Source organism: Odocoileus virginianus, chromosome 4 (assembly GCF_023699985.2).
Source record: "Odocoileus virginianus isolate 20LAN1187 ecotype Illinois chromosome 4, Ovbor_1.2, whole genome shotgun sequence".
Taxonomy (NCBI): Eukaryota; Metazoa; Chordata; class Mammalia; order Artiodactyla; family Cervidae; genus Odocoileus; species Odocoileus virginianus.
The window spans coordinates 56252455-56278226 of record NC_069677.1 but is presented as its reverse complement, the minus strand read 5'-3'; the positions used below and the strand labels follow the sequence as shown (position 1 = coordinate 56278226).

Here is a 25772-nt window from a genome sequence, read left to right as displayed (position 1 = left end):
GTCCTGCTGCCTCCTTCCCCGCCGTGTTCTGCCCCCACGTGCCCCCAGCATCAGTCTCAGGCCTTGTCTGCTTTACCCACCCGGTAGATTCTCTCGAGTGGCCCCCTGGGTCTGCCTGAACTGCTCCCGCTTTGCCCTGGCATGTCTCGTCTAGATCCCCGCTGGAGTCTTCTCACGAGTCCACTGTGGGCTCTCCCCACTCTCCACACTGAGACATCTTCTCAGAACGCACATCTTCCCACCCTTGGGCAGGCCACGGAACCTTGCAAGGCTGCCCGCGCCTCCTCATCCACAACGCCTGGGCTGCGCCCTCCCCTGCCCCTCCAGCTGCTTCCCAGCCGCGCTGCACCTCGCCTTCTGCGCGGCGGTCCCACTGGCTCTGATTCCTGGACTCGTTCGCCGCAGGGATTGGCACCTGCTCATCCCTCTGCCCCGCCCCTGCCTCTCACCACTCAGCCTCCCCACCTCCGTTTAACCGTCTGCTTCTCAGAGATGTCTTTCTCCGAACTTTCAGGCCTTTCTTACGAGCTATTGCATGCCATGGATCCCCTCCCTCTGAGCACTTATCTCAGTTTTCAAGTTTTTACTCATCACAGTGGTTTCTTGATGAATGCCTTCACCTCAGAAGAGCTCCAGAGAGAAGAGGGCCTGTGGCTGGGGTTGCTCGCTGTGTGTGTCTAGCACCCAGGCGAGTGGGTGACATGGGGGATGTTTAACAAGTTCCCTGAGTGAGTGAACAGTTGTGTCTCTAAGGCCCTGACAAGGCCATCACCACAGTCCACCACGTATATCCACAGTCTGTGTTATTTTTCAGTCGCTAAGTCTTGTCTGACTCTGCGCCCTCATGGACTATAGCACACCAGGCTCATCTGTCCTCCACCGTCTCCCGGAGTTTGGCTCAGAATCATGTCCATTGGGTCAGTGATGCCATCTAAACGTTTTGTACTCTGCCACCGCTGTCCCCTTTTGCCTTCAGTCTTTCCCACGTTGATTTTCACTCTTGCCATCTCCTGCTTGACTATGCCCAGTTCACCTTGAGTCATGGACCTGACATTCCAGGTTCCTCTGCAAAATCGTTCATTACAGCATCAGACTTTACTTTCCCCACCAGACACATCCACAGCTGAGCATCATTCCTGCTTGGGCCCAGTCACTTCATTCCTTCTGGAGCTGTTAGTAATTGCCCTCCGCCCTCTCCCAGTAGCATATTGGACAACTGCCGACCTGCGGGAGCTCGTCTTCCGGTGTCATATCTTTCTGCCTTTTCGTACTGTCTGGGAGGTCCTCCAGGTGAGCGTACCGGATGGGTTGCCGCTCCCTCCTCCAGCGGGCCGCAGTTTCTCAGAACTCTTCACTGTGACCCACCTGTCTCGGATGGCCCAGCACTGCATGGCTCATAGCTTCATTGAGTTACACAGTCTCTTTGCCCTGTCAAAGCTGTGATCAATGAAGTGGATAGTCTGTGTTATTCACTCATAGATAAAATGAGGCTCAGGTGTGGCTAAAGGTTGCACATAGCCTGGAGAAGGCAAGGGTATTTCAGCCAGGGAATTTCAGGCCTGCCTGTGACCTGGCTTGGTCCCACCTGGTCTTGTGACATTGGTGAATGTACACTTGACAAAATGATACATGCATCTTTGCTAAGAACAAGCATTAATTTTGAGGGACAAACCAAAAGGATTTGCCATCTCCTCAGGGACATGGTCTCACTAAAGAGATGCTCAGTTTAGTAACTATTCAGAAAAATTATCATCTCTGTCTTCAAGCAAATACGTTTTCCTGCTTCATGTTTTAGAAGCTGACAAGACAATTAAAGTCATTTATCTCAAAATACAGAGAGTTCAAAGGTGAACTGATGGTCCTAGGAAATTTCTAGCTACTTAAAGAAAACATGTTTCCACCTTACCAAAAAAATAAAAATATTGTTTATAAGATGAAATAAACACTCATTTCACTGAACATTGACATACAAAGTGATTAATACCTTTCTGTGTCAAAATGATTATACACCTATATATAAAACATGTTCTTAATCTTTATTATTTTGCTTGTTAATAAGTTTGTTCCAGGAATAATGAGACATTAAAACAGCATATAAAATATGGCAAAATGCGTAAATTATAAATTAGTTTTCCAATGACTCAGTGGTAAAGAATCTGCCTGCCAATGCAGGAGACACAGGAGACACGAGTTCGATCCCTGGGTCAGGAGGATACGCTGGAGGAGGAAGTGGCAACCCACTCGACTATTCCTGCCTGAAAATCCCATGGACAGAGGAACCTGGCAGGCTACAGCCCATGGAGTCCTAAAGAGTCAGATAAAACTGAGCATGCACATGTAGATCAATTACGAAGTCCAAAGACAAATAGGGTAGAAATAGAAAATAGATTTGATATGAGGCCGATTGAAAAAGCACCTTTCGTAAGGACGAATGTGCGGCCAGGCCACGCTGCCACACCACAGTCTCCACCACAGTCATCCTGCCTTTTTTCCTTCCACAGAGCTCTCATCATGTCCTGGTACCGAGACTTCTGTGCTCGGGCCTGGAGGAGAACCACGGTGGACCCAGGAGAGCCACATGGATCCCTAACTGGCTCACGCTTGTTAGAGAGGAACGTCCTCACTGTGAGAGACACTTTTAGTGAGGTCCCTCACTTGTGGCTGGGAGCTTTCTGACCGATATACTCGCTAGGGTTCTCATTAGGCTCTAAGTTTTCCAGCAGTCCACACCGAAAGGGATTTAATTAGAAATAAGTCAGTGTTCATAAAACCGAAACAGGCCTGCACCTCAGGAAAAGCACAATATTGCTAAGACTAAGAAATAGGCTGAGGATCTGTCAGGATCCGCTCATTTGTCCGATGTATTTTAAATCCCAAATAGAAGCATCAATGATAAGGATACTGAAATCAGCAATCGAAGCCAAATTGGCTTTCTCTTTTGACATAATTTATGATTCACCTTGAAGTTTCATTTTCTACATGCTTCTTAAGTTAAAACATTATTCTTGGGGCCAAAAGAAAATGCATTTAACAAATTAATTTGGACAATGGATGCAGAAAAGTTGTTCTTTGCAAACTAAAGTTTGGCTTGTGAATAAGAAACCCTACATCTGTGAGTCGGTAGACCAGTGCGGTGGGTAGGAGAAAGGTCTAAATGGTTCCCATGGGCTTCTTTTAGAAAGAATATGTATCTTGCTCTGTGTATTTCTTCAGAAAAAGTGCAGGCATTCAACAGAACAGGGAAAGATCAAGTTCTAAAAAGAATTGTTTTCCCCTTTGAACATTGACGGAAGAAAAGATTTTACTTTTGTATATAATTTTATTTTGGTTAGGAATCAGGCTTCTCACAGTATGTTTGTCCATCTGTATATTTATATCCAGGGGCTTCCCAGATGACTCAGGGAAAAGAATCCACCTGCCAATGCAGGAGACGTGGGTTTGATCCTTGGGTCAGGAGGATTCTCTGGAGAAGGAAATGGCAACCCAGTCCAGTATTCTTCCCTGGAAAATCCCATGGTAGAGGAGCCTCGTCATCTACAGTCCATGGGGTCATAAAGAGTTGGACCTGACTGAGCACACACCCATTATTTACATTCAACTTATAAAGAAATGAAGGAAACATAGCACTGATGGAAAGAATGTCTCCTGTGTGCTCACAGGATGGTTTGAACCCACAGCCAACTACAATAGCCAGCCTACCAGGAATAGCCCCCGCTTTAAGCCCATTTACTATTTAATGACAAGAACTTGCTAATGTGGGCACTTTGAAATGTAACCTTGGAAAGGAATGCTCTTCATACCAGGAAATCTTTGAGAAGGCTTGAGTTCTTGCCATAACTGAAAATCTAATGATGTATTACCGATGACTTCATCCCCAAATGAAAGCTAGCTCCCCCCTTCCGTAATCCCCAGGGAGAATCACACTGAGGAGAGAGGAATTTGGAAACAACAAGAAGGAAAGAGACTTCAGTTTTTCTTTTGAATAAAAATGAGGAACCAGTCTATATGAGCATAAAGGATACACCTTCCAGACCCTGAAGTAAGGGTTCTGTGTGTCTCCAACAATACCAGTAGTAACTGCAGAGAGTTCATAGAGACAAAAGAAAAAGCATACCGCTTGTGGGAGTGTTTTGGGTGGGGCTTCTGAATAAGGAACATAAACTGAAACGGTCTTCCCCAAGTTAGGCTTTTGTGTCTCCATACTGCTGCTGCTTCAGACTTAATTGTACATCTGGGCTTCCTCTTTAGAAAAAGGGAACAGATCCATTCCAGTTGATGGTGGCATCTCTCCACTTGCTTCTGATCACCATCTCCAGTGGGGAAAACCGTCTTCCTGGGCTGTGTTCATCTTCGTGTTGGACTCTTTCCCAGTGGTGGGAGTGAGTGTCTGAGGAAGGAATAGCCAACATTTAGACCCCAGCCTATGTATACCATTTCAGAAGAAGCCAGGAAAGAAGGAAAATAGGATGAGTGGGCAGGAGTTGGGCCCAGCAAGCTGTGTCCCTAGAAGTGAGTGAGCGGATGGGGATTCCCATAGACGGTGTGTGGATATGCCTCATGCAAGACATGTCCATGATAGCCTGGGTTGTTGTAGATTTTGAAAATTCAGTATTTATGTCATGCTATGGTGTGGTCCCGTACCGTGATGGGACACATAGAGTTAGGGTGTATCAATAAATCAGAGTGTTGCCAGGAAAAGTAAGAAAAGAGAGTTTCTCAGTACTAAGAGTACATTTGAATTTTGGGGTGAAGTGCAAGTATTCTCGTGAGGTAGTCTAGAACTGAGTTCAAGGCCCAAGTTTGTCACAAATGACCTTTGGGAAGGTACTTAGTATCTCTCAACCTCATCCATTAGAAATCATTTTTTGGCCACTTCAGTTTCCTCTATGTAAAATAAGTATCATAGTGTCTACTTTAGATGACTGTTAGGAGGATTTAAAGGAATAACGTATGTAAGGCTTTCAACACATTGCCTGGAACACAGTGCTTGCTATGTGTGGGAGCTAATAAAAAACAAAAACAAAGCAAAAAAAAATCCCAGTGCTTTCCTCAAAGACAAGAGTACAGTAGAAGCAATGCTAGTAGAAAAGTAGAAACAATAATGTATCTTAAGGAGTGTATTGGCAATGTCCCACTAAATGAAATAGGTGTGTGTATATATAATATACATTTTTCTGGGTTCATATATATATATATCTCTACACACACACACGCACATATATATATGTATGTATTGGGCTTCCCTGGCGGCTCAGACGGTAAAGAATCTACCTGTAATGAGGGAGACCTGGGATCAATCCCTGGGTCGGGAAGATCCCCTGGAGGAGGGCATGGCAACCCACTCCAGTACTCTTGCCTGGAGAATCCCATGGGCGGAGGAGCCTGGCGGGCTACAGTCTTTGAGGTCGCAAAGAGTTGGACGTGACTGAACGACTAAGCACATGTCTGTGTATACACATATACACAAACATAAATTTCTCATAATTAAAGAAAAAGAATTAGGAACTACACAGACAAAACAGTCACTAAAATACTCTTCTAAATGTAGTCATAATAATGAAAAGTTGCCTAAAGCCAGACCTGTGATACTAAATGCAACTGACTCTTGTCAGACATAAATCAGCAAGTTTCCATGCGTGGTGCCTTGGTAGCAAATATGGGCTTCTGGTTTCATGATGTTTATTCCCTTGTCCAAAAGGCTAGTGTTTAAAAACATCTTAGGGTTAATCTTTTTTCCTCATGTTTTTTAAAGAAACATGGTGGGGATTGGAATGAAATGGCTTGTATGATCACACTGTGCCTTGTTGCTTTCCTAGTGTCTGGCACATACCTGGTGCTTAGTAGGCCTCACAAATACTTTTTGAACTGATCTGAATACACACGCACTCTCAGTGTAGTTACTGTGTTCTGGGATGATCGATAATCTGATACTCTGTCTTGGGATTAGAACTCATCAGTTGGAACCCCGAGGTTACAATGCTTAGGTTCGACCCGTAACGTTGAAGCCTAGGTTTAATTTCAGAGGTCAAGCCTCCACATCTTCCTGCAGAGCTAGCCCAAGCATCCACACAGCTGTAACCCAGCCCAGCCTCGGCTCTCTGAGCACCTTAAGCTGAGGGCACCGGGGTCTGGCGTGCTCACCCACGGTAAGGCGCGCAGGCTTGTTCTGTGCAGGCTGGCCGTTGTAGAAGTACAGATCAAAGAGGCGCTCCACTCTCCAGTCTGATAAGAGCTGCCTGTTTGTGCTAAACAGGACGCTGTAAGTTCCGTTGATGTTGCACAGCCAGACGGGTAACTTGGGAGTCTTCAGCATGCTGCCCACCTGCAGGAGGAGAGAGGAACGCAGGTGGACGTTAGATCTGGCCGCCTACGACAGAACACGTCACCAGGATCAAAGAGTGGCTCGGGGACTTCTCTGGTGGACCAGTGGTTAAGACGTCGCCTTCCAGTGCAGGGGGCATGGGTCTGATCCCCGGTAAGGGGGAGCTGAGATCCCACGTGCTTCACAGCTAAAAAACCAAAACACAAAAAGCCAGAAGTAGTACTGTGACAAATTCAATAAAGGCTTAAAAAAAAATTTTTTTTTTTTAAAGGCAGTTCAGAGACTTGGCATTGCGCTTGTAGCTGGGCAAGGCCCCATGCATGGAGGGAGATTTCAAACAAAGGCTTTCTCGTGAATGAATTTGCGTTTATGAATGGTGTGGTGGTAATGCTCCAGTTTTTCTCTTCATGGATTTTATTTTAAAACATGTTGAGGGTGGGCTTATGGAGCTGGTGGAACCATCTCAGTTTCGTTTGTTAGTGAGGTGGAGAATAAATAGACTGAAATAGAAGTGTAGGAATGGAATATGAGAACTTGAACTGGTCTTTTTGTTGACTAGTGTACTTATTCTTGTTCCCAAGATAGGACAGTATTTCATTCAGCAGGTGGTCATTCTGGCAGCACTAACCATTTAGATCATAGGAAAAAGAGCCTAGAATATGGGAAGAGAGACTATTTTGAATACAGAAAAAAGCTTCTGGGAAATGAGTGGAGCGCACACAAACAGTCTCACAGATATACACGTATCTGCGTGTTAACATGTAGATCAGTCGTGAAGATGTACTTAGAGCTGAGTGTACTGGTTCAATATTACGTATAATATTAAGTCATATTTATTTGTTTTTGGTTGTGCTGGATTTTTGCTGCTCATGGGCTTTTCTCTAGTTGCGGCACGTGGGGGCTACTCTCAAGTTGAGGTCCAAGCGCCTCTCTTTGCAGTGGTTCTCAAGGAGCACAGGCTATAAGGGGCACGAGCTTCAGTAGTTGCAGCCCCTGGACTCCAGAGCACAGGCTTAGCTGTTCTGTGGCATGTGGGATCTTTCTAGATCAAGGATTGAACCTGTGTCCTGCATAGGCAGGTGGATTCTTTCCACTGAGTCACCAGGAAGCCTAAGTGCAGTGTTTTACTCAGCTTGCTTTCTGGTTTTTCCAGGCAACTGTCAATTCAGCCTTGAATTCTCAGGCTAGTGAATTCGATTCGCCAAAGCGCCACTCTGGGAGGCTCACTAGTGAAGGGTCCTGCATCCTCCGGTAACCCCTAAGAATCGTTGTAGCTGTTCAGTCTCTAAGCCATGTCCAGTTCTTTGCGACCCCATGGACTGCAGCATGCCAGACTTCCCTGTCCTTCATTGTCTTCCAATTTGCTCAAACTCATGTCTGTTGAATCAGTGATACTACCTAAACATATTATCCTCTGTTGCCAGCTTCTCCTCTTGCCCTCAATCTTTCTCAGCATCAGGGTCTTTTCCAATGAGTCAGCTCTTTGCGTAGCCAAAGTATTGGAGCTTCAGGATCAGTTCTTCCAATGAATATTCAGGGTTGATTTCCTTTGGGGTTGACTGGTTTGATCTCTTTGCAGTCCAAACATGTGAGGGTATCAGGATTATAGTGTGTTTTTCTTAATGATATCTCCCATTTTGTTTAAAGAGGCAGGGAAGCACATTTTTTTTTAATGCCATTGAAACTTATTAATGTTTTTTAAGAAACACTTTTTTTTGTTTTGTTTTTTAAAAACACATAGAGATTAATGTGAGCTACATGGAAACCCCAATCATTTCCCTCAATGCCAGGGAGAGCTCTGGACCCTCAGCTGTGGCGTATCTTCCCGTAACAAAAGGATTCAATTCTGTTTCTTTTCTTCTTGGTCCTAAGAGTTGTGCTGTGTGTTCAGGAACAAATTCTGTTGCATGGAAAATCCAGCTTTGAAAAAATGACTGCGTGTTTTGTCAACCCAAGTATTAAAGGCTAGTAACTTGACATTTTGATTTCTCAATCGTTCTATTCAAATCCCTTCCTTCTTCTAGAGTTGAAATTCTTCAATTGTGGGTGAGTGGGTGAATCAGAGGTGCTTTTGTCTTTAAACTTTACTCTTTAGCTCCTGGAGAAAAATTATACTACTGTGTTTAAAAGAAATGACCTCAGTTTTAGTTGATAGTCGAAAAAAGGGGTGTAAGCCCAGCACCCCAGTCTGGACATGCTCACAGGGGGCATGCTCATCTGCTCACATCAACACCAGCCCTCCCTGGACTGAGTACAACACACCAAACTTGGGCAATTCGCCCACTGGCTACATTGGAAATAAAACACACAGGATGTGCCATTGAAAGCAACCCCATGTATTTACACCCCAGAATCCACCCCCCAATTCCAAAGAATGCCATCACCATTCATTAGTTATAAAAGAAGCTCTTTCTTAGGCCTTCTTGAAATAGTACTAAGGTTATGTGTAAATATGATCTGCAGGACTTGGAATTATTAAGTTTGAAAAATATGGATAAACTAACTAGGAACCTGAGGGCTGCTTGTAATAAGATGCCATTCCATTTGACTCCAGATGCATATTCTGGCTGATTTTAAATCCGTGATGGTAACTGCAAATGATGTATGGGTGGATGTAATCGACTGTAGGCATACATGATATTGTTTCACAAAATCTTTGTGACGTAGGCAAAATTCAACTAGAGCTCAGATTCACACTCGGTAAGGTGTGGCCACTGCGCTGTTGTGATTTTATGCAACAATGCAACAGTTTTCTCTCCTGAACTCAAAGCTACTCATGATCTTATTAAAGTAGGAGGAAAACGAAGGAGTCATAAATATAACAATCTCTAGCACTCAAAGTGACCATTCAGAGACACTGCATTGAGCAGGCAGAGTCCCACTTGCCCTGAGAGATTCTGGTCAAGAGAAATATGTCTGTCACAGCACTTTAGGTTTTAACTCCAAGAAGTGAGCCTCAGGTTACAGCTTAGAACGTGCTTGGTTTGAAGGGAGTCCTGCAGATCCAAAACTGAGCACCTCCCAACTGAACCCAGTCAAATATCAAAGCCCTTTCCTCAAATAGTGGAATCGGTTTGACTGGCATCTTCAGTTAAGAATATGTATTGCTTTGGGATAGACACAACTGATCAGCTAACCTCCCCACAAAAGAGAATTCTAAGTATGTTTTACTGGTGAGATGTCATCAATGCAGAATTTGTGCATGTTGCCTCATGTTGCCATGGTAAAAAGGAAATTAGATTGTGATAGAGTGGTGCTATAAATAAAATACCTTTCTCCTTAAATTCACTCATTGTGTAATAAGCCCAGCCAGTTCAGCCTCCCATGCGGCAATCAAACCTTCCATAGCAGGTGTCATTGAAGGTAAAGTTACAAAGATAGGAAGAAGGGACAAATTCTAAGCACCAGAGAGTGAGGATCCATCCGTCCACGTGGTGGCTTAAGTGGTAAAGAATCCGCCTGCCAAGGCAGGAGACCTGATTCGATCCTTGAGTCAGGGAAGACCCCTTAGAGGAGGAAACGGCAAACCACTCCAGTATTCTTGCCTGGAAAATCCCATACACAGAGGACCCTGGTGAGCTGCAGTCCGTGGGGACGCAAAGAGTCGGACATGCCAGTGACTCAGCGCTAGCATAGGCCGGTTCTGGTTCTAGAACAGTAGCTCTTAGAACACGCCTCTGCGTAAGGCGTTGACATCCCAGGGCCCATCCGGGGATCTGATTGGGAGAAAGGTGTGCAAATGCTGGGCTTTCTTCGCGGATTCCTGGTGACGCTTCGCATGCGTGGCTCTTCACAGTCTGGCTCTCATCTCTGCCACCCGGAACACGAGTTGATGGAACTTCTCTCAGCGAGCTTGCAGGGGTTTTGTCATGTTTTCCGGGCGCTACCCCAGCGACTCAGGGGTAGAGAACAGTGGGTGGAGTTTCATCTGGGACTTTCAGTGTTGGATTTCTTCCTGTCCATCTCTTTAAAGGGAAAAATGTAAAGAGGGAAGAAGGTAGGACTCAGACGGTGATGTGCTCTGCCAAGGCTGTCGGGGGAATAATTCCAGCAAGACCTAAATGGCTTCAGTGCCTTCTAAAATTCAGAGTTGATATTTCTTCTCGGTGGCAGGTGCGAAGATAATGTGAACCTCCTAAGGTTTTCCAGATGGTGTTAGACTCAAACTGCTTTATGCTCTCACTTAGGTATTGGAACTTCACACTCAAACCTGTCCCTTCAAATAGAAAAGTGATGGCAGGCTTCAAAATAGTGCCTCTTCTTGCGGGGAGCTGGCTGTGTGCTGCAGGAACTGCCAGTCTGGAGGGTTCTGGGGGGCTTGCATGTCATCTAATGAGAGCTCCTTTTTTGTGTTTTGTTTTTTTTAACCTCACCTACTGGGCTGTGACATTGGGACTGAAAGACATGCGTTTTCGCAATCTCTGCAATTTTATCACCGAGTTAGAAGAGATTCACTTACGGAAGACAGATGCAGTGGCGGATGAGGGGGTTTCACCGCGACAGCAGGTTCTGCCAAGCAGCACACTGATTTTCTTTTGAACTTAGAAAACTTCCTATATTAGGTTTCTCTTACCAGTGCTTACATATAATCTTCCTATTTAGAATGCCCACCAGAGGCAGGAGTCCCTAAATACCCAAAAAATGCTTATGTGCGAACTAAGTCGCTTCAGTCATATCCGACTCTTTGTGACCATGTGGACTTTAGCCTATCATGCTCCTCTGTCCATGGGATTCTCCAGGCAAGAATACTGGTGTGGGTTGCCATGCCCTTCTTCAGAGGATCTTCCCGACCCAGGGATTGAACCTGCGTCTCTTATGTCTCCTGCATTAGCAAGGGCGTTCTTACCACTTAGTGCCAATACCTACATGCATTTGGCATCTCCATGTGCAGAGTCACCATGCCTCAGAGCAGAAGGGGAAGGGAGTGACTGTGAGGTCCTCAATCCAATGATGCTTAAAGCACTGCCCTCGAACCACATCTGGTTCTTTTTTGAGCAAACTGCTGTGCTGCGAGAGGTTCTGTGATAGAAGGTTATGAAATGTTAGATATCTGGATGCACTACCCTCAGATGAGTCTTCTGGTTAGCACATCTCTGAGCGCCACTGAGCTTGTCCTCGTAGCGTACAGTGACAGGCACAGTCCGCCAAACCACAGGTGAAGGGTGACAGATACTGGAAAGGGTGTGTGCCACCAGTACCTGCGGTTCACAATCAACTCAAACTCACCACTGCTTTAACCTAGAAGTCAGCGGATAAAGTTTTAGATATGGAGCACAACCACCATGCATTCTAAGACCAGCCATGATTTTGCCACCATCTAACCATTTGTAGTCCAGCATCAGAGGATCTGTAATTGATTGTTCAGTCGCTTAGTCATGTCCGACTCTTTGCGACCCCATGGACTGCAGCACGTCAGACTTCCCTGTCCTTCACTATCTCCCAGAGTTTTCTCAAACTCATTGAGTCAATGATGCCATCCAACCATCTCATCCTCTGTCTCCCCCTTCTCCCCTGATGCAGAGAGCCAACTCATTGGAAAAGACCCTGATGCCGGGAGAGATTGAGGGCAGGATCTGTAATAGACCTTATATAATACAAATATACATGTCTAAGTCAATACATTGATGTGATTGATTACAGAAGCCCCTCTGAAAGATATCCTACCCAGAACAAGCGTTTTGTATTTACCACTTTATCAGAAACAGGTAGAGATGATCATGACAGGCAGTGGGCTGAAAGTGCCTTGGAACATATATAGGTCTGGGCTCAGCGTCCTGGCCCTGACACCTCCTTAGTTGGTGGCCCTCTTAGCCCTTTCTCAGTCTGGGCTTTCTCATCTCTGAAACACACAGCTAGTGGGAAGCTGCTGTATAGTCAGGGAGCTCAGCGTGGGGCTCTGTGATGACCTAGAGGGGTTGGACGTGGGGAGGGGAGGGAAGGTCAAGGGCTGGGGGATACGTGTACACATACGGCTGTTTCACTTCATTGAACAGCACTGTAAAGCAGCTATGCTCCCAATAAAAACAAATAAACTGATCACACAACAGTGCCTGTACTCGCTCTAACACCGATTGTAACTCTGCGTGGAAATGAGGGTTAAGTGAGAGGAGATCATTACCGGTGACTTGGAGAGAGCCCAGCACACGGCATGTGCTCTGCACAAGCGGCTGTTAGACTGTGATGACTAAATGAGCTTTAAAAAATACTTTAATTCCCATCTTCAGGAGTGATGGGAAAGTAAAAAATTCTTATGGATATAAAATCATTATATACAAAAATTATTTTGATAATATTTGGTGAGTTATAGATTGCTTTTCCCCCAGAATATAATAAGCTGTTATAGAGAGAATAAAAAAGCACCTTCAGGTTAAATAAACTTTATATGTACACATGTAGATGCCTAACAGAGTCGTATATCTCAGCAGTTCAAGTAAAACTACCTGCCAGCCTGTATTTGCTCTTTAATACATTTGTTCTGAAACCAAACTTCAAGTGCGTGTCGGAGACAACATAATAAACATCCTCTGGGTTTCAAGCCATTAGTGTACAATTTCAGGCAATTTTCACCGAGGGCAGGATTCATAGGCATCTCCCTGGGGGGAGAACACTGACTCTAAGAAGGAAAGATGAAAAGCCACATTAGTCACTTTTTGAAAAGATGGAAGCTTTGTAGATGCGATTTCTATGTAGATTTTAAAGCTAGCCCGGTGTCTCACCATCCTTTGCCTACTTCCAGTTTGTGAGCAGGCATTTGGATGGTGGTCCTGAGGTTGGTACATTTTGCCCTCTTCCCAGCAAGAAAGTGTTTATGTTTTTTGTTTTTTTTTTTTTAACCTTAGACCTTGGCCTCTTGATGGAATTTAAGGTCCCCACAAACATCTACTTTATTACTGGAGGATATTTTAGGCTCTGCAGGTAATTTTCTTTAGAGTATGACTTAGCAGTGCTGTTGGTCAGAGCTGACTTGTATTGAGAGATATGCGATCCAGGACAAATGGTAGCAGTGGATTGCTGTGAATTCTTGCTTCTCTGAAGCTCTCTTTCCTTTTCTCTCAATCTCACTTTCTTTGGGGCCGGGGTGCGTAGCCTTTGGTATAGTCCCTTTTCTCAGAGCAGCTTAGTCGCTATTAGCAAATGCCTGTTTAATTTTAAGGTTTGAAACTTGCCCCTAACACCTTGGTGAAAAGGAATGGAAAGCTGTTAACATTTCTCATACTTGAAGGAAATATCAGTATTGAAAGAAGATACTCTTTCTTGTAATTTCATTTGAAATAATAGTTCTCTAATTCTGTATACTATGGATATAATCTGTTAAACCTGATGAAATTCTCCCCCCCAACACACCTGTTTTAGAGCAGTGGTTCAGTTGGGACAGTTTTGTCCTCTGGGCTTTTGGCAACATCTGGAGACATTTTTGGTTATCACATGGGGTGGGGCAGTACTACTGGGATTTAGTGGGTGAAAGCCAGGATGCTGCTGAATAGCCCATAATGCACAGGACAGCCCCCACCACAAAGAATCGTTCATTCCAAAGTATTAGTCGTGTTGAGGTTAAGCAGCCTTTCTCTAGAACAGAGATTTCTAACTCTGGATGCACCTGAGGGATTAAAAACCTCGGTTACCAGATGGTCTCCAGGCCAGGTAAACCAGTCATTGGGTAGGACCAGCTGTACCATTTGTGGGGTCCAGCACAAAATGAAAGACTGGCGGCCGTTGTTCAAAAAATGTGAAGAATTTTAAGGCAGAGACAGCAGAGCCTTCTCAGTGTGGGGCTGTGTTCACGCAGGTCCTACACACGTATAACTTGTGTGTTCACACGGGTCCTGCACACGTATAACTTGTGTGTTCACACAGGTCCTGCACATATAGCTGACCCTGTTCCGGGGGGTGACCTGAGCGCTGATAACTCTTTAAGTGTGGGGCTGTGTGTTCACACGGGTCCTGCACATATAGCTGACCCTGTTCCGGAGGGTGACCTGAGCACTGATAACTTTAGATGCTCCCTAAGAGTAACAGACCCCTCACCAAAGACAATAGACAGATGGCAAATACGCATATGTTTCTTACCAGGGCAATGCAAGTAAACAAACAGTGTGATACCTATTAGAGTGGCTGAAATCCAGAACACGGACAACGCTAAATGCGGACGAGGGTGCAGAGCAGCAGGACCTCTCATCCGTTGCTGGTGGGAATGTAAAAGGGAACAGCCACTGTGGAAGGCAGTTTGGCAGCTGCTTATAAAACTAAACATACTCTTACCATGTGATCCAGCAATTGCCGCCCCCCCCCCCCCCGATATTTACCCAAAGGAGCTGAAAACTCATGTCCACAGAGAAACCTGCACAGGGATGTTTATTGCGACGTTATTCGCGATCGCCAAAATGTGGACGCGACCAAGGTATCTTTTACAAGTAAGTGGCTAAATAAATCACGATATTTCAGTGGAATAATATTTGTTCACAGAAATATTATTCACAATATTCCAATGGAATATTATCCAGTGCTATAAAGAAATGAGATATCAAGCTGTGATAATATATGGAGAAAATGTAAAGGCATATTATTAAGTGAAAGAAGCCAATCCAAAAAGGCTACATACTGTGATTCCAACTGTATATTAATAACACTCTGGAAAAGGCAGAACTATGAAGACAGTAAAAAGATCCATCATTGAGGGAGAATGCAGGGTTGACTTGGCAGAGCACAGAGGATTTTTAGGGCAGTGAAGCTACTCTGTATGATGCTATAATGGTGAATACATGTCATTATGCATTTGTCCAAACCCATAGAGTGCAAACACCAAGAGTGAACCATAACATAAACTGTGGACTTAGTTTATGTCAGTGTAGGTTCATCAACTGTGACAAATGTACCGCTCTGGTGGAGGATTCTGATAAAGTGGAAGCCATGCGCATGTAAGGACAGGGAATATGTGAAAACCTTTGTGCTTTCCACTCAATTTTGCTGTAAACCTAAAACTGCTTTCAGTTTAGTTCAGTCACTCAGTTGTGTCTGACTCTGCGACCCCATGGACTGCAGCGCACCAGGCCTCCCTGTCGATCACCAACTCCCAGAGTTTACTCAAACTCATGCCCATTGAGTTGGTGATGCCATCCAACCATCTCATCCTCTGTCATCCCCTTCTCCTCCAGCCTTCAATCTTTACCAGCATCAGGGTCTTTTCAAATGAGTCATCTCTTCACATCAGGTGGCCAAAGTAGTTGAGTTTCAGCTTCAATATCAATCCTTCCAATGAATATTCAGGACTTCCTTTAGGATGGACTGGTTTGATCTTCTTGCAGTCTAAGGGACTCTCAAGAGTCTTCTCCAACAACTGCTTTAACTGACCTAAAACTGGTTACCTGTTTATTTAATATGTGTTAGAAAGAAATAGTGTATTAAGTTCATTGCTTATATTACTGTTATAGAAAATGGATGTATGTATGTGAAAGTCACTCAGTCGTGTCTGACTCTTTGCCACCCCATGGACTCCAGGCCAGAATACTGGAGTGGGTAGCCTTTCCCTTCTCCAGGGGATCTTTCCAACCCAGGGATCAAACCCAGGTCTCCCTCATTGCAGGAAAATTCTTTACCAGCTGAGCTACCAGGGAAGCCCCCTATAGCAAAGGTTAGATTCAAATTTTAAGAGTGAGTTCATTTAAAGGAAAATATTAAGCAAATAATAACAGAGGTGGTGTGAAGATATGACAAAGCTTGTGGATTACCTACTCAGATGACAGTACTATGAGAAACACTGGCTTAAATCTTTGTAGTTTGTAATGAGGATATGGTGAAATATTGTGAAAGGACTTTGTAATAATAGACAAAGCACTAAAGCTGTGGTTTTTGTACCTCACTCCTTGAAAGTTGCCACTACTGTAGCCTACCAGACTGAGTCTTGGCCTGTTACTGGGTTCTAATAGATACAAGGTGCTTAACCAAGGACATTAAGTGACCCTGTGCAGTTGAAAGAAAACTATGTATAATGAAATCTGTAAGTCCCTATTTTTGGCTTAGTTTTCCTTGTTATTATATACATCAAATTCTAAGATGAATTCCCAAATTATCAGGGACAAGCAATTAGGAATTTTATAGTGATAACAGATCCATTCTCTGCTTAGGACATATTCAAAGTACAGTTTTTCAGCTTCATATAGTGGAAATGTTTGCATCCATTAAATATGATGAAGGACACATATTCATTGACATATAAGGACATTTGTATTACATGAGAAAGACAGGGTTCTGAAGAAGTAGAATAGGACTTATTTATATGCAAAAGAGAAGGAAACATTTCTGAGAGAATTGACCCTGGGTGATGGATTGGGTTCATTTGTTTTACTTTTAGCTTATCTGTCACTTCTCATTTTTTCTTTTTTCAAACTGAAGTGTAGTTGATTTACAATGTTATGTTAGTTTCTGTTGCCATTTTTCTATGATGGACTAAATTTCAAACTCAAGGAATACTTAGTAAACTTTGAAGACATGCTTATGCAAAAGATACAGTCATTCTGTGATAGTCAGATGCCACGTTCCCAACACCATCAGACATGATTTGTGTGTGTTGTGATGTGCCAATTTCAGGAATAACACGCTGTAGCTGGACCCAACAGTAGGAGGAAAGGCAGATGAAGCGATAGATATAAGAGGACCTTATAGAGTGTAAGGCCCTGTGTGAGGGAAAGGGACTTTGAGCCTGAACCAGCAGAGCGAAGGATAGCACAGGCTCTGAGCAGTGGGGCTCTTTGGTGCTGATAGACAGTGAACCTGGGAGGCTTTGTCACCATCACACTGAATTCCATCCCAGCTGGTTTCAGGACTGCTCCAGAGAAGCGTTGCTTCTCACAGGACCGCCTTGCCTTCCTTAGGTTTTAGGATGAACTTTTTGTGAAAACGTCACAGAAGCATCTTTGATTTGTGGTTTGGCTGGGTATACTAGCTTCCTCACTCTCTCTGCTGGTTGTTTTTGCAGAGTCACATCTTACTTAATTCTCTGGTTGTGCTTTTCAACAGCACAGTCTACATTCTGGTTGTCAGAGGTTATAAATCCTCGGAGCTGGAAAATGCTTTGAGAGGCATTTCATAAGCGAGGTTCCCTTTTTTCCAGTGATTTTTAAAGCTCTGAGTATTAGATAACAATATACGCATTCATATTTGCATAAATAAAGGGTTGGGAAGATACTCATTGTCAGCTGACAGTATCGATTTCTGTTGAGTGGGGATGCTAGGGGACTTTATTTGTATACCTCAAGTATTGTTTTAAAAAATGATTTGCATATGACTTGTATCACCTATACTCTATATACATAAAAATTGATAAAGCAAAATATAAAGCAAGACTTCTATATTTCCAGCTAGACCCTGAAAAATTTACAAGCGTGCAGTAAAGTAGTAGAGGAAAAAGTAAGCTCAGATTTGAATTAGGACTTCCCAGATGGAGCTCGTGGTAAAGAATCCACCTGCTGGTGCAGGAGATGGAGATGTGGTTCGATCCCTGGGTCGGGAAGATCCCCTGGAGGAGAAGATGGCAGCCCACTCCAGTATTCTTGCCTGGAGAATCCCATGGACAGAGGAGCTTGACAGGGTACAGCCCCTGGGGTTTCAAAGAATTGGACTCAACCGAGTACAGACACATGCGATCTAGAGATGTAATAAAATGTCCAAATAGTGACACTGGCAGTGTGGCTGAGAACTGGGACACGCTCACCTGTGAAAGCCTGTCGCCCTCTGAAGCGTCCTTACCCCACTGCAGATAGCCGACATCACTGCGGGTCAGGACCCCGTGTAATATTTCCTGAGACTTTCCTTTCTGACAGCCGTTAAAGACGTGTGGACTTGCTCTTCCAGTTAGAATCAGGTTCAGAACAGCCTAGGTGACATGTTTTACAAATGTGTGTAAAGATAACCTTGATACAGGGACTTAATTTTTTTTTATTTTAATAGTCACAAAGATGACCACTTTTAGTGAAAAGAATGAAATCCCACAGTATATAATTCTGGAAAAACATATGGTATAAATGTTCGGTAGAGTTAAAATAGGACTTTATTAATTTTTTTCTTGAGCCACGCCCCATAACTCCCCATGGGCCCTTAATATTTTCTTAAACTTTGGTTTCTATAATTGTGATTTAAGATGCATGAAACTAAGATATTTTTATAGTGCCTTCCTTTCAGTTATGAGGGATTCCTGGGGGGCACGGTCTTGTCAAGATATTTTCTAACATTTCTAGACTCTCAGGAGTGGCAGACTCTCAGAGGTAAATTAGAAAGGACAGTAATGGAAAGTGGAAAAGTTAAAAATAAAAAGGGGGGGACATCTTAGTATTTCAAAGATAATTTTATCACCCTTCACTTATGGAGAAAATATACTTAATTGAAAAAATAAAAGCCTTATTCAGAGTCTACAGTAAAAAGGTAGTCCCGCAACCCACCTGCCTGCACAGGAAACCTCCAGCGTTTGGTTGCAGCAGGTAAGGGGTGGACACGTCCAGTTCCTTCTGGAGCCTGCGGAACGGGAGGAACCATCAGCACTCAGGGACCGTCACTGCTTCCGGGACCCACAGCCTTCCCCGCCTTCACCCCCAGCACCGGGCAGCTCTAACATGAGCTCGTCTGGTCACTGTCCTTCCCATGTGCCCGCTGTGTCTCCATCTGTCCCCTGGAACGCTTCTAGGACTGGGGCCGTGGAGATGATTGGGGACGTTCTGATGCCACTGGGGGCAGCCAGTGAGAAGCGATGAGGGAGAAGGAAGAAGTGATGGACCTCACAGGTGACAGTCCTTCAGTGTGGGCTCTGTAGGGATGCTGGACTCAGCAGAGAAACTGTTTGCTCTGAGTCCCAGGGGATGCTTGGCTTAGGGTGGTGACTTTTGACCACTCCAGAGAGTGCTGGCCCAAGGCAGAGCTGAGCAGACTGTTTAAAGGGAAAACACCAGCTTGGCATTAAGCCCATTTCTTGGTTGCAGTTTCCACTGCTTCATCAGGGACCAGGGTTCAGGATTCTATCCGGGGCAATGTAATACCACGGTGGAAAGTGGCTTCAGCTGTAACCCAGAGGGAGATGCTGAGTATGTGAGCTGTATGTGTTCTTGGATGAACCTAGTCACAGGGTTGGAAGGTCAGGCGCTTTTGTGAATCAGACCTAAAGACATGGGTGAAGCATCAGATATAATTCAGGGCAGTGTTTCCTGAAGTATGGCTTGATGTTAGTTGATATAGATGTGAGCATTTAAAGAGTTCCACATTTATGTGTTTAATACATTTTTTGTTTAGCACAGCAAATAAATGATTTAGATCATATATGTTAATATATTAATATTTAAAGGATATTAAATTTAAGAAGAGAATATTTAAATGTGTATTGATTTTGAATTTTTCTTCTTTTATTTTTTTGTCTGTGCCATGAGCATGTGGGATCTTAGTTCTCTCATCAGAGATAGAACACATGCCCCATGCAGTGGAATCACAGTCTTAACCACTGGACTGCCAGGGAAATCCCAAATGTGTGTTGATTTAAGGAAATTGTTAAGCAAATAATAATATATCATAAAAGTATGATATGCAAATGACAAGTTTCAGGAACACTGCTTCAAGGTTTGAAATTTTTCATTTCTGGAAGCCCTGTATTTCTCTCTTTGATTTGCAAAAGCTTATGCTTTTTTCAGGGTCCAGAAGAAGGTCTGCTTCTTGCAAGACGCCTTCCTTGACTGCGCTATCTGTTGGGGCCGCTTCCTCCTCTGGCATCACTTAAGAGGCATTGTCTTTGCATGTCATCTGACGTACCAAGTACCATCTGGGACTTTCCCAGTCTCTGTATGGGCATATCTGGTTTTTGCCAAACTAGAGCCTGTGAGGGGATCAGGGCCATATCCTGTTTTATTTGTATATATCCCACAGTGCCAAACAGTGCTTTGCATTTAATGGGGACAAAATAAATATTTGTGGGTATATATTTTATTGTATATAGAAATCATGAATTACTTTCATTTATGAAAGTTGTACAAATAAGCCTGAGTGATATCTGCCAATATTTATAACCACAAGAAGGAACCTCCCACAGTGTTAGAAAAGGAGATTTGCACTTTTCTGATGACATCCACTCTCCCATGAATGTGACCAAACCCACTACAGAAAAGGATGCAGCAACAGAAGAGTGTCTACTAGAAAAAAAAATCACTCTCATGTTTCCATAAGGCGCAAAAATACTTTGCAACACAGGAGAACGTTGTTCGTGTGACCCCAGAGCTATAGGGAATACCTATGCAAATATTTGTAGCATTTACCTTTCAAATGTTCTGGAGAAGATCAGGCTGTAAAGGAACAAGATGACGCCATGGCTTCCTTCTCCTTTGAACTGTTTGGAAAAAAAAGGAAAAACAGGTTTGCCTAAATGCAGTGCGTCTCTGTGTGCCTGTGGGCACAAATTCCAGGATTTACAGCATGAGGGATTTTTTTCTAGCTGATGAAAGGACAGTGGAAGCTCACTCTGCTTCCCTAGGTCATCTCCGCTCTGAAATGCATCCTCTCGCCTTGCTTCAGGCCTGCCAGTGGCACCGGCATTCTCTTAGTTTTCAACCCATCTTTCTTTCCTCCACTTGTATCACGTGACTCTCTTTGACTCATGGCTAAGACGTGGTGTATTGTCCCTCTCCATTTTTCCAGCATCCATCCTAGCCAAGCCCTTCAGAGTGGCTCTGGATGGCCTTTACCTAGCCTCCCTCAGTCACTGCATTCCTCCTCATTACCCTGTTAAACTCAGGGAGAGCAGAGACGTTTGCTAGAAATAGTTTTGGAGTCACAGAAACCCGAGTTCAAAACCAGTTCTATTATACTAACTCCAGCTCATTTCTTTGCATTTCAGTATCATCTGTAATTGCAGATATAAATACATTTTCCCTAGGATTGTTGCAAAGGAAATAATGTATAGTGCCTAACTTGGTTTTTCTTTTTTTCTTTTTTTGGTCATTGTTTAGTCACTCAGTCACATCCTGCTCTTTGTGACCCCATGGACTGTGGCATGCCAGGATTCCCTATCCTTCACTATCTCCCAGAGTTTGCTCAAACTCATGTCCAATGAGTCAGTGATGCTATCCAACCATCTCATCCTCTGTTGTCCCCTTCTCCTGCCTTCAATCTTGCCCAGCATTAGAGTCTTTTCCAATGAATCAGGTGGCATCAGGTGGCCAAACTTTGGAGCTTCAACTTCAGCATCAGTCCTTCCAATGAATATTCAGGACTGATTTCCTTTAGGATTGACTGTTTGGGTCTCCGTACAGTCCAAGGGACTCTCAAGAGTCTTTTCCAACACCACAGTTCAAAAGTATCAATTCTTTGGTGCTCAGCTTTGATTATAGTCCCAACTGTCACATCCATACATGACCACTGGAAAAACTGTAGCTTGGACTAGATGGACTGTTTCTGCTTTTTAACACCAGAGACGGAATGTCTCTGCTTTTTAATATGCTGTCTAGGTTGATTATAGTTTTTCTTCCAAGGAGCAAGTGTCTTTTGATTTCATGGCTGCAGTCACCATCTGCAGTGATTTTGGAGACCAAGAAAATAAAGTCTCTCACTGTTTCCATTGTTTCCCCATCTATTTGCCATGAAGTGATAAGACTGGATGCCATGATATTTGTTTTTTGAATGTTGAGTTTAAAGCCAGTTTTTTCACTCTTCTCTTTCATCTTCATCAAGAGTCTCTTTAGTTCTTTGTTGCTTTCTGCCATAAGGGTAGTGTCACCTGCATATCTGAGGTTATTGATATTTCTCCTGATAATCCTGATTCCAGCTTGTGCTTCATCCAGCCTGGCATTTCGCATGATATACTCTGTGTATAAGTTAAATTAGCAGGGTGACAATATACAGCCCTGACGTACTCCTTTCTCAGTTTTGAACTAGTCCACTGTTCCATGTCCAGTTCTAACTGTAGCTTCTTGACCTGCATACAGATTTCTCAGGAGGCAGGTAAGGTGGTCTGGTATTCCTATCTCCCTAAGAATTTTCCACAGCTTGTGGCAATCCACACAGTCAAAGGTTTTAGCATAGCTAATGAAGCACAAGTAGATGTTTTTCTACATTTCTCATGGTTTTTCTATGATCCAACAGATGTTGACAATTTGATCTCTGGTTCCTCTGCCTTTTCTAAATCCAGCTTGAACATCTGGAAGTTCTCAGTTCATGTACGGTTGAAGGCTAGCTTGGAGGATGTTGAGCACTACCTTGCTAACGTGTGAGATGAATGCAACTGTGCGGCAGTTTGAGCATTCTTTGGCATTGTCCTTCTTTGGGATTGGAATGAAAACTGACCTTTCCCAGCCCTTTGGTCACTGCCGAGTTTTCCAAATTTGCTGGCATATTGAGTGTAGCACTTTAACAGCATCTTCTTTTAGGATTTGAAATAGCCCAGCTGGAATTCAATCACCTCCACTAGCTTTGTTTGTAGTGATGCTTCCTAAGGCCCAGTTGACTTTGCACTCTAGGATATCTGACTCTAGGTGAGATATCACACCATTGTGATTATCTGCGTCATTAAGATTTTGTTTGGATAGTTCTTCTGTGTATTCTTGCCACCTCTTCTTAATATCTTCTGCTTCTGTTAGGTCCATACCATTTCTGTCCTTTATTGAGCCCATCCTTGCATGAAGTATTCCCTTGGTGTATCTAATTCTCTTGAAGAGATCTCTAGTCTTTCCCATTCTGTTGTTTCCCTCTATTTTTTTGCATTGCTCACCTTGGTTCTTAGAACATGCTATTAATAGGACCACAGAAAAATTACTGTCTGCCGCTCTCTAAGGGACTCCTCCCTGTCCCTCTTCTTGGCCAGGGTACTTTTCTGCTCTGAACTTTCCGAAGGTGCCCTGTGAGCTCCAGGATGTGACCCACCCACATTCAGGGCCTTCTGCTGGCTGGCCTTCTCTTGGCCTTGTGTCAGTACTCTACCTGCTGAGGAGAAGAAGCTCCTTGGCTGGCTTTCAAAGTGCCCAGGGTAAAAGCCTTTTCTTTAAAGGCATAGTGTCGGGAAGGTGTCTGCGAAAGTGCATATGCTTTCCCTTTTGTGAGTTAATCTGTGCTTCACTGTCTGTGTGCTAACAAGGGCTGGCATCTCATGCAGGAGAACCAATTTCAGTGCCAGCGGAGCTGGATGGGAACCCAAACGCTGTACCGCAGGGCGTGGGAGAAAAGGGGAGAGGTGGAGCCTGAGGCACAGGACAGCACCCTTGGGTCAGTTTCCTGCTGCTGTCTTAACAGATGACCGGCTTAAAATAATGGGAATCCATCATCTCAGGGCTCTCGAGGCTAGCTGTCCAGCCCTGGTATCTCTGGACTCGACCCTGACTGCTGGTCAGCCCACGTTCCTTCTGGAGTCTTTACGGGAAATGGTGTCTCCTAGCGTTTTGCAGCTTCTAGTAGCAGTCTTAATCCCTTGGCTTGTGACCCCACATTGCATAGCTTCTTCTCTTCTGCCTCTCTCATTACATCCTTAATTTCTGACTCTCCTGCCATGCTCTTTCTGTTTTAAAACCATTGTGATTAATCAGATCCACCAGAGAAATTCAGAATAATTTTCCCATCTGAGACCTTAATCTCATCTGCAGTTCCTTTTGACCAGTTAGGTGGCATCATTCAGTCTATCACGACTTGTTTAATGGGAGTCATTGCTCCCTATATCAGCTAATGGAGGGCCTGCTAGATAGAATGTAGGTCTAGTGCAGCCAGATTTTCTGATTTGGCCAGAAGGATCTAAACCGTTAGGTTTTGACTTGGAATTTTCTGATTCTTTTTGAAGTTTACTGACTCAAATTTTTAAAAACACAACACCAGGTGAATTGACACTGCCCATCTCATGTGGTAGATGTATGAGTTTCCTAGAACTGCCCTACAAGTGGCCAGAAATTCGAAAGGCTTGAAACACCAGAAGTTTGTACTTTCACAGTTCCGGAAGCTGTAAGTCTGAAATCAAGGTGTCAGAGGAGGGCCATGCTCTCTCTGAAGGCCCCAGAGGAGGAACCTTCCTGGGATCTTCCTAGCTTCTTGTGGCTGCTGGCAGTCCTGGCATCCTTGGTTTGGGAGATGTATCACTCCAGTCTCCATTATTGCATGATGTTTTCCCTGCATGTGTCAGGGTTTATGACCAAATTTCTCTTTTCTTATAAAGATAGGAGTCATTGGATTGAGGCCCACCCTCATCCAGCATGACCTGATGTTAACTTGGTGACATCTGCAAAGACCCTCTATCCAAGTAAGAACACATTCGCAGCTGCTGGGGCATACACACTTTTTGGCGGTGGTGGGGGTGTGGGGAGGTGATGCCGCCCATAATAACAGTAGGCCTGCTCCTACATGGAGCCCTTAATTCTCCAGCTGTGTTCCCTGCCTCAAGATAGGCACAGAGATGCTTTTTTTAAAATGTTTTTTAAAATTAATTTTTGTTGGTGTGTAGTTGCTTTACAAGGTTGCACTAAGTTTCTAGCGTGCAGCAAGAGGAATCGGCTGTACATATACGTATATGCTCTCCCTTTTGGATATCCTCCCCGCTCAGCTCACCAAAGAGCGCTGAGCAGAGGTCCCTGGGCCCCACTGCACATCCTTATTGGTCGTCTATTCAGTCCATCATAGCAGAGTGTTTATGTGTCATCCCAATCTCCCACTCCTCGCCCCCTCCAGAGCTGTTGTTCTTTGGTAGTAATGACATTGGGTGGAGGTCTGGATGGAGGCTGATCACAGAGGGAGCCCCTGGTCTGGGAGTGCCCTTGAGAGCAGTGTCTATGCAGCAAGATCCCGCATGATCCAGGAAATGGCGCTGGCCCTTCCCTAGCGTGGCTACGGTCGTGGTCAGCTTGAGTCTGCTTGACACAGGTAACTCTTGTGCGGAACCCACCCGTGCCGTGCGGTCTGATTCCACTTGTTTATTACTTATTCCAGCTCAGCCCCTAGCCTTTGAGGGGAAAGCCTCTATATAGCTCTCGCTCTGATTTCCTAGCTGTCAGCGCTGGCCTCGCTTAAGAAACCCTTGCAGATGTGGAAGACCTTATTGAGTCAGACTCTCTCAGGGCTGAGTTGAGGAGATGGAAGGTAGAGAGGGAAGGGTTGCCTCTCTTGGCCAGGAGAGTAATTTCGTACACGTTCCTCTCTGTGTAGCCCCCTTAAACATCTCCCTCTGCAACAGAGGGTCCCTAAGCAGGCTTCTAGCCTAACATTTCATGTCAGAGAGTTTAAAATCTATCGCACAGTTTTGATTGCTTTCATATTGCTGTTGGAACAAATTACCATAAATTTGTAGCTTCAACAATACAGATTTATTTTATTATCTTATAGTTCTGGAGGTCAGAAGTCTGAAATGGGCCTTACTGGTCTAAAATTGAGATAGCAGCAGCTCTAGTAGAAACTAACACGACATTGTAAAGAAACTATGTGTGTGCGCGTGTGTCCTCTGTCGTGTCTGACTCTTTGC

The 25772-nt window shown here is 44.2% G+C and overlaps 1 protein-coding gene across 1 annotated transcript in view; it reads right to left on the bottom strand.

Moving 5' to 3' along the window:
- Positions 1–3376: 3376 nt before the first annotated feature.
- MINDY4B (MINDY family member 4B) overlaps positions 3377–25772 on the bottom strand; it is a 54303-nt gene continuing 31907 nt past the window's right edge. Inside the window, exons 9-13 of the mRNA XM_070467090.1 lie at positions 20605–20675; positions 18754–18826; positions 18030–18191; positions 6142–6322; positions 3377–4387 (exon numbers count right to left, since the gene is read on the bottom strand). Of these exons, the coding sequence (XP_070323191.1) occupies positions 4245–4387; positions 6142–6322; positions 18030–18191; positions 18754–18826; positions 20605–20675 (630 nt within the window). The 3' untranslated portion in view covers positions 3377–4244. The remainder of the gene's footprint in view (positions 4388–6141; positions 6323–18029; positions 18192–18753; positions 18827–20604; positions 20676–25772) is intronic.